Consider the following 18521-nt stretch of genomic DNA (forward strand, 5'->3'; position numbering starts at 1 on the left):
AACATGGATGGACCTGGAGATTATCATATTAAGTGAAGTAAGTCAAACAGACAAATATGATGTCACTGTATGCGGAATCCAAAAAAAAATGATACAAATGAACTTATTTACGAAACAGACTCACAGACTTAGAAAACTAACTTATGGTTACCAAAGGGGAAAGGTTGGGGGGAAGGGATAAATTGGGAGTTTGGGATTGATACATACACACTACTATATTTAAAATAGATAAGGACCTACTGTATAGCACAGGGAACTCTGCTCAGTATTCTCTAATAACCTAAATGGGAAAAGATACATGTGTATGTGTAACTGAATCACTTTGCTGAACACTTGACTGTACTCCAATATAAAATAAAAAATAAAATATATATATATAAGAACAGCTTTATTGATATGTAAAAAAAAATAAATTTCTCAGACAAGCAAAAACTAAAAGAATACAGCAATACTAAACCTATCCTTAAGGAAATATTGAAAAGTCTTCTCTAAATAGAAAAGAAGTAAGAATATATAGGAAAGAGAAAATCACAGTTGGAAAGCAAATCACCTGAATAAGCCAGTACACAGATTTAAAAAAAAAATCAGAAAATTTCTGTGAAAGTGATGATAACCACAATGAACAGCAAAAGGAAGAACATGAAGATGTAAAAAGATGAGTGAGAAGAGTAAGAAAAAGTGGATTTTTTTTTTCATTTCCTAGAATGTGTTTGAGCGTATATGACTACCAGTCTAAGGCAAGTAGATATAGGATGGGGTTCACATACTTGAAAAACAAGGTAACCACAAGTCAGAAACATACACTAGATTCACAGAAACCAAAAAGAAGAGAACATAAGTATAATACAAAAGAAAATAATCAAACCACAAAAGGAAAAAGAAAAAAAAGGGACCAAGCAGAAATATAAAATCAACGGGAAAACAAGGTTAAAATGCAATAAATACATATCTATCAATAACTACTTTAAATGTCAATGGAGTAAATGCTCCAATCGATAGACACAGTAGCAGATTGGGTAAAGAAAACAAGAGCCTACAATATGCTGCCTACAAGAGACCCACTTTAGGGCAAAGGACACACATAGATTGAAAGTGAATGGATGGGAAAAGATATTTCATGCAAATGCAAATAAAAAGAAATCAGGAGTTTCATTGCTCATATCAGACAAAATAGACATTAGAACAAAGACCATAAAGATAGATAAAGAAGGACACTATATAATGATAAAAGGAACAATACAAGAGGAGGATTTTATACTCATCAACATATATGTACTTAATATAGGAGCACCCAAATACATAAAACATACTAAAGGGAGAAATTGACAAGAATGCAATAATAGTAGGAGACATTTACACCCCACTCACATCAATGGACAGGTCTTCTGGACAGAAAATCACTAAGGCAACAGATCCTAAGTGATATAGTCAAACAGTCAGACTTACTTGATATGTTCAGGACATTACATCCAAAAAAACAATACACATTCTTCTCAAATGCACGTGGAACATTCTCTAGGATTGACCACATACTAGGGCACAAGACAGGCCTCAACAAATTTAAGAGTATAGAAATTATCTCAAGCACCTTTTCTGACAACAATGGCATAAAACTAGAAATCAACCACAGAAAAAGAAATGAGAAAAAAATGATTTCATGGAGACTAAACAACATGCTGCTAAAAAACGAATGGGTGAACAATGAAATCAAAGAGGAAATTAAAAAATACCTGGAGACAAATGACAATGAAAACACAACCATACAAAATCTATGGTGTATGGCAAAAGCATTTCTTAGAGGGAAGGTTATAGCAATATAGGCCTTCCTCAAAAGACAAGAAAGATCTTAACAGCCAAATCTACCACTTAAAAGAATTAGAAAAAGAAGAACAAACAAAACCTGAACTCAGCAGAAGGAAGGAAATAATAAAGATCATAAAGGAAATAAGATAGAGATTAAAGAGATAGGAAATATCAGTAAAACCAAGAGCTGGTTCTTTGAAAGGGTAAAGCTTCTGCACAGGAAAGGAAACCATAAACAAAATAAAAGGACAGCCCACAGAAAGGGGGAAAATATTTGCAAATGATACAACTAACAAGGGCTTAATTTCCAAAATATACAAACAGCTCATACAACTCAACAATAAAAATACAACCCAATTGAAAAATGGATAGAAGACCTAAATAGACATTTTTCCAAAGAATAAATACAAATAGTCAATAGCCACGTGAAAAAATGTTCAACATCGCTAATTATTAGAGAAATGCAAATCAAAACTACAATGAAGTACCACCTCACACTGGTCAGAATGTCCATCATTAAGAAATCTATAAATAACAAATGCTGAAGAGGATTGGAGAAAAGGGAACCCTCCTGCACTTTTGGTGGGAATGTAAGTTGGTACAGACACTATGGAAAACAGTATGGAGGTTCCTGAGAAAATTAAAAATAGAATTACATTTTATGATCCAGCAATCCCACTCCTGGGTATATATCCAGACAAAACTCTAATCCAAAAAGAAACATGCACCCCTGTGTTCATAGCAGCACTATTCACAGTAGCCAAAACATGGAAACAATTTAAATGTCCATTGATAGAGGAGTGGATAAAGAAGATATGGTACATATATACAATGGAATATTACTCAGCCATAAAAAAATGAAATAATGCCATTTGCAGCAACAGGGATGCAACTAGAGATTATCATACTAAGCGAAGTAAGTCAGAAAGAGAAAGACAAATACCATATAATATCACTTACATGTGGAATCTAAAATATGACTCAAACGAAACTATCTACAAAACAGACTCAAGGACATAGAGAACAGATTTGTGGTTGCCATGGCGGAGGGGGCTGGAGGAGGGATGGAGTGGGAGGTTGGGGTCAGCAGAGGTAAGCTATTATATGTGGAATGAATAAACAGCAGTGTCCTACTGTATAGCACAAAGAACTATATTTAGTATCCTGTGATTAATCACAATGGAAAAGAATATTTTAAAGTGTATATATATATGTGTAACTGAATCACTTTTCTGTACAGCAGAAATTCACACAACATTGTAAATCAACTATATACATCAACAAAAATTTTTTAAAAGGCAAATGATGATGTCAACCTGGATTATTTTGACATCATGTAAAAGAATAGGTGCAGAGCTTACAGAGGTTCCTTTTTTAATGATATTTTGCTAAAACATATGTAAAATTTGCCATGTTAGCCATTCTTAAGTGTATTGTTCAGTGGCATTAAGTACATTCACATTTTTGTGTAACCATCACCATGATCCATCTCAAGAACTTTTTCATCATTCCAAACTGAAATTCTGTACACTAACTCACCATTCCCTGTAGGCCCTGGCAACCACCACCTACTTTCTGCCTCTATGAATTTGATTGCTCTAGATACCTTATACAAGTGGAATCATACAGTATTGTCCTTTTTTGTCTGGCTTATTTCACTTCATATAATGTCTTCAAGGGTTATCCATGTTGTAGCGTGTCAGAATTTCCTTTTCAAGTTGAATAATGTGCCATTATATGTATATATCATGTTTTGTTTATACATGCGTCCATTGGTGGACATTTGGGTTGTTTCCACCTTTGGCTACTGTGAATAATGCTGCTGTGAACACTGGTATACAAATATTTGATTAGGTGCCTGCTTTCAGTTCTTGGGGGTATATACCCAGAAGTGGAAGTGCTGGATTATATGGTATCTTCTCTTTTCTTGGAAAATAGAAACAGGATAAATTTCTTTTAAAAGTTTTTGTTAGTGTGTGTGTTTTAATTCTAGGAATTCACCCTATCAAAGTGAATCAAATAGCTTATATAAATAAGGATTTTTATAAATTCCCTACTATGAGTCCTGTGCTAATTGAAACTTGTGAGCCCAAATATTAATACATAAAAAACACAACTATAGAGAAATAAAATGTGAGCCATCAATAGAATAGAATATTGTGCAGTCACTAAAGTGTTTTTGAAGTCCATTTAATGACAATTGGGAAATGTTTACTATATAATGTTGAATCAAAATCAGAACCCCAAGTGTGACTCCAACTTTGTATATATGTAAGCAACATATTTCACTGTTTACATTTAAATATTTATAGATTGATTTTTACTCATAAATATATGACAGGAAACGTACCAAAATGTGGTAATCTCTAGTTGGTGGGAATATGAGTGATTTTTTTTCTCCTTTATACTTTTCTGTACTTTTCCAAATTTTCTAAAGTGTCCATACATTATTTTCACTATCTTAAAATGTATTAACATGATTCTCAAAATTTAGTATCCTAGTGATGAGAAAGAACTGAATAGAATTAGAAGAAGCCATTCTAGAAACCTGTCAGGAAATTATACCTGGGACTAAATAACTAGTTCTTTTTCCTTAGAAGATAATATAGGATTAAAATACTGGGACTAGTATGTTAAGGTTATAATATGGTAAGCTGGTATCGAGTGTGTTAGGTACACGTACACCTTAAGGCAAGTCTGCAGTAAAATTATTGCCCACCCTAAACATTATCATCAACGTGTACTGTTCTCACCCGCTTCCTAGCTGCAGTAAGTAAGGAAGCAGGTCTCAGAGGTAGACTTCTCCTGTGCAATCAAACTGATCCTCCTGAATTTTACATTTAAGAGTCTAGATTATACAGAGGCTGTTTCTAGGTTTTGGTCCCAGGAATGACAATTGAAAAGTAAGACACAACAAATGTACATTTTTATAGATTTGCCTATATTGAACATTCTCTCACTGTGACCAGACCAACCCATCCCTTATCATTTGATAAATCATCCATTGTCTGTACGGTCTCTTTAGAGACTCAAAACCTCTAAGGCACTAAATTTAAATTTATATTTAAATTGCACTTCATTTGAAGCAAAGTATACTTTAATGAAGAAGGATTTTAACCATCAAAGCAAAAGCTATAAAATGTCCATAACTGAAATGTTCTTTGTTTCTAGATAATTATATGACCTTATCTCGTTTAATTGATCTCCTAAGAAGATGTGGAAAACTTGAGGATGTTCCAAGATTTTTCTTAATGGCTGAGAAACGTAACTCCAGAGCAAAACTGGAGCCAGGATTTCAGTACTGTAAAGGATTATATCTTTGGTAAATTTATTGGCAAATAAATTCTACATAATAGGTTGTTTTCCTCATTGTGACTAAAGTAGAATACACTTTGAATTTTTAAAATTCTATATTTTAAAATATAATAGTTTTATTTACAAAACAAATTATAAACGACTTAAAGTTTGTAGTTAGTGATTGCAATAAGTAATTTTTTTTAAACATCTAACAAGGTATACTGGAGAACCAAATGATGCCCTTCGACATTTTAATAAGGCTCGGAAAGACAGTGACTGGGGCCAAAATGCCCTTTATAATATGATAGAAATCTGTCTGAATCCAGATAATGAAACTATTGGAGGTGAAGTATTTGAAAATCTGGATGGAGACCTGGGGTGAGTAGTATTTGACAAGTTACTCTTTTTTCCAGAAACACTGGTTGGGGATAATCAAGGATATCTTATAAAAGAGAACTAAATTCCAGGATAGCACTAATGGCAGTTTAGCGAATAAATCATAGCTGGGAATAACTGTTCTCTGAAACAAGCATGACATACTTTTAGAAGGTTTTCTAAATCAGAACAGACATGCTATTGAAGACACTCCCCTAATTGCTCTGTGGAAAATAGAATGAATCGTAGTGTGATTACCTTGGCAAAAATTGTCCGCATAATAATAATAGTAACTTCTTAACAGATGGCTCTCTGCCAGATCTTGGCTGTATACTGTATATGCATTGCCTTATTTATTCCCTTTAACAATGTGTGAAAAAGCTCCAAGTTAACCTAACATGATGGAGTTAGAAAATGGTGGAGGCAAGATTTAGACTGAGTCCTCCCTGGCCTCAGAGCGCCAGCTGTTGGCCACTGTGGTGCACTGCGGGTAAGTGGTTATACTTCTGTCAGGCTACACTTGTTGCTCGCCCTCTCCTCAGGGTCAGGGAAGGCAGGGTGGGGAGTGTATAAGGGTGTAAGGGGAGTAGGAGAGGTTATTTCTGCCCCCAGGAGCATGCATGCAATTTACCTGGTCGGCAAGGCAGTGTCTGAAGCCATTCAGTCTTGCAACAAAACAGAAGTGAGTTAAATTGTTATTAAGTGTTGCAGGAATTCATAGAAAACATAGTGCAGAGCAGTCAGGGGAAGCTGCATAGAGGAGTGGGAGAAATGAAAACCTGACTGCTGAGAGGTTTCAGTGGCAGTCCTGAAGGCTTGGATTACAGAGACCATTGAAAGATTTAGAGCGGGGGAGAGGCATTTTTAATTTTTGTTTGTTTTAGAAAGGTTAAGGAAACATTCTGTTTTGCAACTATAGGCTGTCCCCATGGAAGTCTTCAGCAATAGGTTGAAAACACCAAATTTGGAATATAGAACTCAGAAGGGAGGTCACAGCTTGAGATACAGATTTGGGGGATAGGTGCTCAGAGTGGGTAGTTGGAACCCCATGAATGGCCTCTTTTCGAGTAGAATGTAGTGACGGAAGTCTGAGAACTAAATTTGGGGTGTGCTAACATTTAAGGAGATTGGAGGAAGGGAGGTAAGGATAGGGCAATGACTGGTGGAAAGAGAAGGAAAACTGTAATCTTACAGAAGAAACAAAAGGAGGGGAGCTTGAAAGAAGATTACCAACAGTGTAAAATGTTTTAGAGAAGGTAAAAGCCTGAGAAGAAGATCAATAGCTTTAGTGATTAGGCTTTAAGAATTTAATTTCCTTTCATTAATTGATTTATTTCTACATTATATCTGGGTGTGGGTATGTATATAAGAAAATTGCTATTACACATTCAAATTATTGCACTTAAAATTTATAACCTCTTGACAAGTAAAGAATTTCTTTTCTGAGAACCTAATAGGCACCTTGGGTGAGGAACATTAGTATACTTTATATGTCTGGCAAACTTAGATTCAAATCTATTAGCTATGTGATCTTTGGCAAATTACTTTATCTGTTGGAGCCTTGGTTTTCTCATATGTAAAATGGATTCAGCATACACTGAATGAAATAACACAGTGCTTGGCACATAGGAAGTGCTTTAACAAAGTTAGTTACTTTCTGCTCACTCCTTTTTTTTAATTAATTATTTTTTAATTGAAGTATATAGTTGATTTACAGTATTTTATAGTCTCCCTTCTTTCTTTCGTTTTCTGAGTAGGTATGCTATTTGATAATTGTATAATTCTACTTACCCTGAATTCTAGTTTTATATTAGCTAAAACGAACACATTTACCACAGGTGGACGGTATCCAATTTTTGTTTTCAGTCTAAAGTGAATAAATGTTTAATGGTGTTTTATTGAAGCTATGTTAGTTTTGTTTTTAAAACTGTAACTGTGCTTTACTTTGTATTAGAATAGAATGAGTGACATTCTTCAGTAGGATTACTTTTAAATTGGTGAGAAAAATAGAAACCAATGTACCCTAATCTCAATGAATTTTACTTAATGAGTGATAGACATAGATTTATTTTGTATTGTATACAGTAATTCAACTGAGAAGCAAGAGTCTGTGCAGTTAGCAGTGAGAACAGCAGAAAAGCTCCTTAAGGAACTAAAACCTCAGACTGTTCAGGGTCACGTGCAGCTTCGCATAATGGAAAACTGTTGCCTAATGGCTACCAAACAGAAATCTAATGTCGAGCAGGCATTGAATACCTTCACTGAAATAACAACGTCGGAGGTTAGTAGATTTTCTTTTTCAACTTCATGTTAGCTTTCCTTGGTGGTGTTGAAATATGTACTTTAATTAGTTATTTGTTTTCTGAAGATTGACTTCATTATTTACTATTATTAAAAATTAGATATATAGTTTGGTATGATTTTACATCATGTACCTTTGTTTTCAGAGGAGACATTATTACATGTTGACGTGTTGTTATGTTTATCTCTATTAGAACAGTGAGTTCTAGAGAAGGGAAATTCTGCAAGAGGGCATAAATTAATTCTCAAGGGAATGGCTTTATCCTCTGTTGTTAAGTGTAGCCTAAGTTAACTTACTAAGTGAAAACAAACACCTGGCTGCCTTGATATCTCACCTTTTCACTTATGTGAACTTGAAATTTTTCCAGCTCTAGAGCTAAGTGAGATCAGTACTGACAACTTATAATTCAGTCATGCAGATGATGATGTTGTTCTTTAGTGACACTGAAATCACCCCGTGATAATAATAATAAATATTAAATAATAATATTTTATTACTATTAGATCAAAGGCTTTCTCCTCTTTTTAGCCCATTCAGATCCACTGCCCTTCTCACCCTCTGGGCCTTTTATTTCTCCTTCCCTCACACAGTGCTGTAATTCTCCAATTACTTGTTATTAAGGAAGGAATTCTAGGTACCCATCCCATCAACAGTTGGTAGTAGCTAGTTCTAAGCATGCACTTGGGATTTCATGTTCTTCTACTCACTGGTGTTGTAAGCCGTGGGAGACTCATGTGGGGCCTCTCACAGGAGGTACAGAATTTTGCTGTGTTTTCTTGTGGTTCAGAGGTCACAGCAGCAGCAGTAAATGGCCAAAACCTCCTACAGTGACCCCTCCCCCCTGCCTCCCAGGACCCTGGAGGGCTTTGGAAAACCTGCAACTCCTGTTGTTGTTTGGGTGCAAGTATCCATGGTGGCACTTGACCGCCACTGTAAGCCGCCCTGGGGACAAAACAGCAAGGCAGCAGCTGCCCAGTTCCATCCTCAAGCAGAGCCCCTCTGCTGACATTGAAGCAGTGCTCAGTTGAATTGACTGCAGCAGCAGATGGATGACAGCAGCTGACAGAACCAGAAATAGGACTGTCCTGTAAGTCTAAGAAAATCTGTAAGACATGATAAAGCACCATTGCAAGTAAGGTGTCATAGCTCCCTAACGTTGGGAAGTAACGTTCTATCATGTAAGGAGAGTTTAAACTGTGAGGTTTGAGAGAGAACACTAAAAGCAGTAAGTGACATCACAGCTGTTTCCTAGAGAGACTGTGCCAGTTCTTTGTTTTGCTGAGACTACATTATTTTTCTTATCATTCTTACATATGTGATTAGTAATATACGGTCCTCAAATCCGTTTACTGGCCATACTGTCCAAAGACTGATGTATGCATTGAAGTTTAGTAAGTGAATTTTATCTTGTCTTTTTCCCTTTTAACTCATAGGCTGCATATATTAAATATAATGAATATTCATTAAGTAACCAGTGGGTGCTGAGCATAGTCGGAATCACAAAGATAAACCACATACAGACCCTTTCTTCAGGTTTCTCGTAGTCTAGGGAAGATGAGACACAGATACTGAGTGTAATGCAAAGCAAAATCTGTTACGTTCTGTCCTAAAGTTGCAAATAACAGTGCTGTAGGACAGGGGCTCCCAACCCCCAGGCCGCGGACCGTCCGGGGCCTGTTAGGAACCGGACCAGCCAGCAGGAGGGGAGCAGCGGGCAAGCGAGCGAAGCTTCATCTGCTGCTCCCCGTGGCTCGCGTTACTGCCTGAACCATCCCCCCGCCTGCCCCCCCCCCGTGGAAAAATTGACTTCCACGAAACTGGTCCCTGGTGCCAAAAAGGTTGGGGACCACTGCTGTAGGAGATAGTATAAGGAGAGCTGAGAGACCCCTTCCATGGAAGAAGGTATGATTTAAGAAGAACCAGGGTAAATTGCATTTTCACAGGCAGAGTTGGAGGAAGTGCATTCTAAGTTAAGGGGAAGATGTGAACAAAGGCAGGGAGGCATCGAAGCATAGGGTAGATTCACAGCACTATGTGGCCTTCAGATTGACTGAAAAATGACAGGAAGACATGGGAGGAACCAGTGGAAGAAGCATTAAACCCAATCTAAAATGTTTCCCCTTCCTTTCTTCCCCTCACCTTGAACCATAAAGGTACGCTGTTTATAATAGAGCTGTATTGTCTTTTGTGATGTAAAGTTGTTGCAGTTCAGAGTGACAGAGAGAGAAAAGCTGACTGAACATCTTAGGATGTCTGCACCAGAAAAGGCATCATGGGCCTAGCGCAGGGGCTAGAATGCAAGTCTGCAGTTTTAGAAACCATTCTTCAGTTCACTCAGGAGTGATTTCAAGCTGTGAGGAATCGATTCATTCTAATCAAACTCAAAGTGTGTGATTTTTAAATCAGAGTTTATTTTTAAAGGTATAGTGTGGGATGTTTTTAGTATGTGAATAGGTCTGGACATTTTTCCAGGACCCTTCTCTTCTTGGGCTGTCCTAGGATCTGGCTGACAAATGCATAGTAGGTCTGTATTTTCTTTCCTTTCTAGCCCTCCTGGGATGGAGGATACTGTTCAATAATTAATAATATCCCACACGTCTTCAAAATCTACTACCAAATTGGTTGTATTTGGCATTCAAATAAAAAACCTTCTGCCATTCCTTAATCAGGAGAACAAATTACATATTGGGAGTTTATTGATAGACATAAAATTAGACCCAAGGAAGTTTTATATTCCTACAAACCATGTTCATCAGACTCCAGTGAATTGCCCTTCTCTATCCCAGGGTTATTTCTGACTTCCAACCGTGATCAGTGTAGGACATTGAACGTTTTAACACTCTGCTCTCCTTTTGTTCGTTACTAGTTACTGAAACTTGCTATCTTACAGTGCACCTTTATTATAGTCATGATATTATAATTTCTACATCACAGTTTCTCATCTTTTATTTATATTTTAAATGGAAGTCTTTCTCTTTATAAAAGCATCACGGTCCCTCTGCTGAAATTTGAGAAGCACTTTATCTTTGTCAGATTCATACACATAACTGCATAGGTATGTTAGTTTTCTGGATAGACCGCTAATGGTCTCCATTTTATACCAATTCTTAATAGCTTGTTGGTTTCGCAGAGTGACATTTTCTGACTCTGAGCTCTGTCTAAAAGAATATCATCTTTTATAGTTACTATCAAGGAGCTGCAGACTCCAAATCTAAAAGCATATTTTAAGGCATGAGTTTATTTCATATAGTTTCCAAATGATTAATTAATTGCATGCCTTATTTATAACATTTCATTAACCAAACTTTATTGGGAGAAGAGGCTTTTGAATAAAATGAAAAGGGAGGAGGAAAAGAGCAGTAGAAGTCAGTATAGATAAGGAATATCATTTGCAGGTAAATCGTTCTGTTAGTCCTGAAAGAACTAAGGAGCCAGAATGCTGAATCTGAAACATAAATATTCAATTAGGACTACAATGAGATAGAATTTTATTTTTTCTGTTTCTGTACAAAACTGAAACAGTCTCATTAAAGAACAAGTTTTCCTAATTGTCTGGAATTGCGTGGTTACCGCACCTGCATTCTTACTGAACTACCTGGACCAGATGGTTCCTCCTGGTAGCCTGAGGTTACTGGATGTGTTACATAATGACCATATCACAGTATTTAAGTGAAGCCAGCAATAGAATCCACAGGCCGGTCCTTATATTATGTAGCACTTGCTACTTTCCATGTGTTTTTCTTTTAAACATGGCACATTTATGTTTGTGTATCCGGGGGTCTCAACTCTTGTTTCCTTATAGAAGGATCATATTCCAGCACTTTTGGGAATGGCAACAGCTTATATGATCTTGAAACAAACTCCACGAGCCCGAAACCAGCTGAAAAGGATTGCAAAAATGAACTGGAATCCTATTGATGCTGAGGACTTTGAGAGGAGTTGGCTGCTGCTTGCTGACATTTATATTCAATCAGCAAAGTACGACATGGCAGAAGAGCTGTTAAAAAGGTGCCTGCGTCATAACAGGGTAGGTGACTGAGGAGTGAAAAATAATTGGTAGCCTTTGTTGTATAAGCTTTCTATATAGGTTTTTTGTTTTTTTTTTTTTGCGCGGTACGCGGGCCTCTCACTGTTGTGGCCTCTCCCGTTGCGAAGCACAGGCTCCAGACGCGCAGGCTCAGTGGCCATGGCTCACGGGCCCAGCCGCTCCGCGGCATGTGGGATCTTCCCAGACCGGGGCACGAACCCGTGTCCCCTGCATCGGCAGGCAGACTCTCAACCACTGCGCCACCAGGGAAGCCCTCTATATAGGTTTTTATAGAGTGTTGGTCCATTTCTAGGGATTTCTGTGTGTTTTTAGAGAATTAAATGTTTGTTTTTACCACAATCAGGAAATAAACATTAGTAATAAAAAAGAAGCCATTTGCCCTTGAAAATAAAGAAAGAGAGATTGCAGTTTCAAGTTTCAGCTGTGGTTTTGCCCTACTTACAGAAAGTGTTTTGGAATGTCAAGCGTTTGCCTGTGATTATCCATCTCATCCCAGAGCTAATGAAAGTTGCAGAAGACCATTAATTGCAGACGTCTGTCCCTCCTGTTAAATACTCCTGATGAACTGACTGCAGCTGCGTGTTGTTTTCTCATTATTAGAATCCACTCTGCATAATATATTTTGTAGGGAAAAGTGTTTTAAGCATTTAATTTGATTTGTTTAATGAAAAGTCCATATCTTAGGTAGAAAAGTGCGTATCTTAGGTATAAAACTGAAAATCTTCAAGTCCTTAGAATTTAAGGCTCTTTACTAACACTGCATTTTGGTATTTAATTGCCCAGAAAAGGATGTCTTTTTATAACATGTTTTAAGTTAAGAATTTGTTACTATTTATTGAGAAATAATTGTGCTCAACTTAGAAACTTGAGGATATTTATCTTTATAGAGTCTTATCAGTTACTTCAAAATCTTAATCACAGCAAATCTATGTTTTATTCCCTTTGAGCCAGTTAGATTACAAAATAGATCATTTGTTTTCCAAAGAGGAGTCATGATCGTCTAATACTATTAAGTTATTTTCTTGGGGACTTTAAAAACCTAAAATATCAAGCCATTTATCAATTTATGTAATTATACATGTAATTTAAGTTACATTGGCCTTAAAAAACAGAATACTTATTAATAGGCTCTGAAAAATCTAAACTGCCAAATAACTAACCCTTACATGCCTAATCGAGGCTTAAGCAAGATTTCATGGGAATTAAGGTTTCAGTGCAGATAGAATTTCAATTTGCCAGAATGCAGACAGCAATGCATTGCATGATTGAACATGACGGCTGCTTTAGAGGCGTCAGCCCTACTGCTGAGGCATGACAATATTGGAAGCATGAAATTCAGGAACCAGAGCTTAGAAACTTTGAATTATATAATTAAGAAATGGAGATCATCCAGATCTGGGGCAGGAAATGTGCAAGATGACAGTAGACCATCTTGTCATACCAGATGGCAAGGAAGCTATCAGTGATAATTGGAGTCATGTCAGGGACTCAAGAGCCAACTTGAGGACACTCCCACTAGCCAAAGTTGAGACACTTCAGATATCAGTAATAACTGCACTGAGTTGGAACACACCAAATGTGTCTAAGTCCATGAGTTTACAAAGATCCAAAAAAAAACAACCCTAATTGGTCACCACTGAAATATGCTAATAAACTGACTTATTTCTAAAGCTGGCAAATAAAGGGAAAGAATTAAGCATCTATCCTGCCTTTTCTGTATGAACAATACTGCTGGGAAACAAAATAGTGGAAAAGGAGGTGTTTCTCATTATAGATGTTTTCCAGCTAATAAATGAAGAAAGAATGATAGAACGTCACTATTTTCCAACCATGATGAATTAATGAATGGGTATAACATCACAAGACATTACGTGCCACGTGATGGAAGAACACACCATCTATGAGAGGGTCAGAGTGGGGTGACACAGGTGAAACACTCACTCCAGGTCCGAAATTTAAAGGAGCACTTAAAATCTCAGTAATTATTGGGACTTCCCTGGTGGTCCAATGGCTAAGGCTCCGTGCTCCCAGTGCAGGGGGCCTGGGTTCGATCCCTGGTCAGGGAACTAGATCCCACATGCTGCTACTCAGAGTTCGCATGCTGCAACTAAAAAAAACAGGATCCCGCATGCCACAACTAAAAAGATCCCACATGCCGCAACGAATATCCCGCACCAGCAACGAAGATCCCACGTGCTGCAACTAAGACCCGGCGCAGCCAAATTAAATAAATAAATAAATATATTTTTAAAAAATCTCAGTGATTATCTTAGTTAACTGATGCTGCTATAACAAAGTACCATAGACTGGGTGGCTTTTAAACACCAGAAATTTATCAATATTTCTCACAGTTCTAGATGCTGGAAGTCTAAGATTAGGGTGCCAGCATGGTTGGGTTGTAGTGATAACCCTCTTCCTGGTTGCAGACTAATGAGTTCTCACTGTGTCCTCACGTGGCAGAAAAAGAGGGCAAGGGGGCTCTCTGGGGTCCCTTTTATAAGGTCACTAATCCCATTCAGGGGGGCTCCACCCAAATGACCTGTTCACCTCCCCAAAGCCTCACCTCCTAATACCATCACGCTGGATGCTAGGATTTCAGCATATGAATTTGGGGGAACATAAACAGTCCAATGTAGTGATCAGGATGAATGACATTTAATGCAATATTTTTTTAACAAAGTATCAAAAGGTAAAACAGGTAGGATCTTACAGTGCTGTGCTGAGCTATGTTGAAGCCTGAAGCAAAAAAGGGAAAATGTGTGCCCTGATCCATGTTTGTGTGTATTTTTTTGTGTGTGTGTGTGTGTATTTTTTAATGGTTAATAGTTTTCATGAAAATATTAGTGATGTATCTTCTTGCATTGAAATAAGGAAAGTAAAATTATGATAAAGGGAAAAAATATTCAAACTTAAAATAACGCAGTGAATTTTAATATACCTACTTTTCTATTTTTTAAAATTAACACTCTGGGAAAAAATAGCAATTAAAAAATACCTAAAAACATGTATACAGCATTGTGCATTTTTGCTTTTTCATAAGGAGCAGTGTGACTCGGTTGAGCACTGATCTATGAAGTAAGTAGTTTCACCTCTTTCCCCTTAAGTCAAAATCGGATACAAACCTCTAGATCTAATACAATTTCCAGGAAATATCAGTGACATAGGAATATATTATATAACCACTATAAGGATGCACTCACCTAAATCTGGGCTGTGAGAAACTCTAGGATGAACATTCTTGTTTCTTCTACATTTAATTGCAAGGAAAGAGACAGAGAGGAGACTTCTAGATCAAAAGGAAGTTTAGGGACATTTCAACCAGTCACAGTGTGTGGCCCTTATTTGAATCCTCATCCTAACATGCCAACAAAAAAGTATGTTAAGACTATGTGAAATTTGAATAGTGACTGGATATTTGGTGATATCAAGGAGTTGTTACATTTTAGGTGTGATAATTTGTGGTTATGTTGAAAGAAAGTCCTTATTTTTAAAGAGGCATACTAAAATATTTATGGATGAAATGATGTAGTATCTGAGGGTTTTTTATCTGATAATACAGAAGGACAAGTGTATGGAGTAGTGAAACAGTATCAGCCAGGAGTTCATTGTTGAAGACATGGGTTCAGGGGGTCCATCATACTGTAATTTCTATATGTGTTAGAATTATTTGTAATAAAAAGTGTACATGTATATGTATAAAACATCTCCTTCCCTCTCACCCAAAAATCCTGATTCTGTAGGTTTGAGATAGGGGCTCAGCATCAGAATCTTTTTTTAAGTCCCATAGATGATTGGATTGTATAGCCAAGGTTGAAAACCACTGTTTTATGTGCCATTTAAATGAGTTGATATGGTTGACCTCTATAGTCATAAGCGCTCCATAAAATCTTAGTGATATCAAGTGTAATCTGTTGATACATCTTGCACTTTTCTTCAGTCTTGCTGCAAAGCTTATGAATATATGGGATACATTATGGAAAAAGAGCAGGCATATACAGACGCTGCCTTAAACTATGAGATGGCGTGGAAACATGGCAATCAGACAAATCCAGCAGTAGGTGAGTTTAAAATTTAGACACTAGGTTTTCACAGGAAACGTGGGTTTTATATGTAAATCTTCATTTAAATGCATTTGTTTTTTCTCTTTAAGGACAAAATACACATTAAGAGCCAACATCCTTTGTTGGACCGTCTGAAAAATAAATTTTATATTTATAATAGATTATTAGCTACTAAGTTATTAGGTGTAGTTTCCTGAGATTCAAACTCCACCTCAGTCGCCTTAAAGGACATCCGATCTAATTCTGCCCTTTCTTTCCCTTCACCCTCTAATTCCAGAATGGTGATGCTGTGGGGGGAAGGTGTTTCATTGTGAAGGAAGTGGGAAGACATTGCATCAAATCAAGTCCTCCTGGTTTCTTTACTGCAGAACTTCTCAAAGCCTCTAAACCCTAATATATACTGTGATGGATATCACAGAGGGGACATGTTTCCCACAGTAATTTGACTACGGAACTTTTTTTTTTCTCTTGAGCATCTATAAACGTCATTTGGTTCCAGTGGGAGCCCATTGGTTTGAGGAAGGCTAGTCTCCAGTATCTGTAACAGATGGGCAGCATCTGGAATATACTTAGTGACTCCTGGGGAGCTCCTCCCCAGGCCTCTCTTTCTTTGTGTTGCACTGAAATAGGCTTCATTGACACTGCCCTGTCTGTTCTCTGGAGCAACCCACATAGTCCTTCCGCCCTTATGCATAATGGCCCTCTAATTGCAAACTCTGTCATTGTCTCTCCTCAGTTTCTCTCCAAACCAGCCTCAGGTGCTTGTCCATTCTTGCTTTCAAGTCTTTCACCCTCCTTGCTGTCTCCTGGAAACTCTCAAATAGTATTTCCCAAACTTTGCTTTGGAATACTGGGTGAGATATTAATAGTTATTTCTTTAAAAACAAGAGAGTTGAGCGTGAGGAGATGAGGTTCCACGGCCAAATAGGTTTTGAAAAGGCAGTTTTATTTGTCCATGTCCCTCTTGACCTGTTGTGCCAGAAATGAACAACTTCTTAAGTATGATTTAAGAACGAATTGTATGTATAATGAAGCTATGTTTTTAAATTAGGCATTTAGTAGTTGATAGTTCAACCTAAGATGGCATCTGTCTTTTTAGCAGCCGTGGCACAGTGATGACTCAGATTTAATCTGCAGTCAGATTGGTCATCTTTAGACTTACTGCTGTCAGTTCAGGACTTCCCCTACCTTGTATTTTTCTGAGGTCTGTTATTTTACTAGACTTGTATAGAGCCCAGGAACTAACGCTTCCTTCTCAGGTATTGTGCGTCTTACAGAATAAAATCAGCTTGTAAAATGAGCATTCCTTAAAATCCTTAAAATATATTTAATTTTGGTGCTTTATTCCCCAGAAGGAATACAGTTAGAAGCTCAGTTGTTTAAATACTCCGTTCCTTGGAAGACCAGCAAATAAAGAGATTTCAAGTCAGTAGTTCCTTCACTGTGTTATCTTTGTGTTTTATAGGTGATTTTTTCAGTTCCTCTGACTTCTCCTTAGTTGGCATTTCTCTGAGGCTCTAAATTAATTCTCACAGTTTCTTCCTTAAGATCATCATTGCATCCAGTACCCCCAGCCTGCCTGGCCAAGTTAATGATGCATTTATTTCACTTTTTCACTTGTCAGGAAATCCTTCAAATCATGGTTGTGTTCTTTTCATAGGATTCAGGCGTGAGTACTGTAACTGTGAAAGGCACCAGGAACTGAGATCCACTGAGAGGAGAACACAGTCATGTTTCTCCCTTCAGTCATTCCCAGGTTACGTGACAGTCACTAGGCTGTTCACATTGTTCGTGTTCACGAGCGCACTCTCTCTCTCCCCCGTTTTTTTTCCTGATTACAAAGAGTTGAATTCTTAGAAGCCTGACAGGTGTCATGCAGCTGCGGTACACGTGTTCTTTGCCATTCCTAGCTCTTCATTTCCTCTCTAAAGTTTTTTGAAGGAAATGATCTATCAAGTTCCTTTCCATATGAAAACTTCGTGCTTCTAATTTAGTGTTTACACAGAAAAAAATGCTAATATTTGCGTGGTACTCAAATTTTTAAAAGCATTTCACAGCAAGTATTTCATTTGATCTTTAAACTTACACTAAGAGCAGAGTTATTCCTTCCATTTTTGGATGAGGAAACTTGAGATTGACAGCTCAGGTGACTTGTCTAAGGTCTCAAAGCTAGTCAGGAAGCCAGAAGCCAAAAGTTAAGTCTAGGTTTTTTTTGGCTCTAGTTTCCATGTTTGGCATGACATCTTATGTTGTTTTCCTTTTTAAATGTCCTTTTAAATGTTCCTTTTTTTTCAATGCTTAACAGTGGCTTTATTAAGTGAATGCTTGAAAGTATTCAACATTAAATTCAATTTACTTCACAAGTTTGCAAACACATCATTAGCAATTCTTAACTATTTAAAATCAACTAATTTGAAGTACAGAAGGCTTGTTTTCAAATAACTCTTCTGAGGTGACACTAAGACTGAAAGAAACCTATGACTTGAGTCCAGGTCTCTAATAAACTCTATTAATCTTTTTTATAATTATTTTCTAATGATACCAAGTTTACCTCTCTGACACTTACTGTTTTCATCTTGGACATTTCTCATTTGTGTGTGTGTGTGTGTGTGTGTGTGTGTGTGTGTGTGTGTGT

General features: G+C 37.1%; 1 protein-coding gene across 2 annotated transcripts in view; it reads left to right on the forward strand.

Annotated features, from left to right (window-relative positions):
• Positions 1–18521, forward strand: part of TTC21B (tetratricopeptide repeat domain 21B) — an 87284-nt gene that overhangs the window by 65289 nt on the left and 3474 nt on the right. For both annotated transcript variants that reach the window (XM_027129334.1, XM_027129346.1), the window contains 5 exons: positions 4975–5125; positions 5317–5478; positions 7561–7756; positions 11580–11804; positions 15763–15883. In XM_027129334.1, coding sequence (XP_026985135.1) covers positions 4975–5125; positions 5317–5478; positions 7561–7756; positions 11580–11804; positions 15763–15883 — 855 coding nt within the window. The remainder of the gene's footprint in view (positions 1–4974; positions 5126–5316; positions 5479–7560; positions 7757–11579; positions 11805–15762; positions 15884–18521) is intronic.

The sequence above is a fragment of the Aethalodelphis obliquidens genome, unplaced genomic scaffold, assembly GCF_003676395.1.
Source record: "Aethalodelphis obliquidens isolate GAN/ISIS:26980383/991018 unplaced genomic scaffold, ASM367639v1 scaffold2, whole genome shotgun sequence".
NCBI classification, from domain to species: Eukaryota; Metazoa; Chordata; class Mammalia; order Artiodactyla; family Delphinidae; genus Aethalodelphis; species Aethalodelphis obliquidens.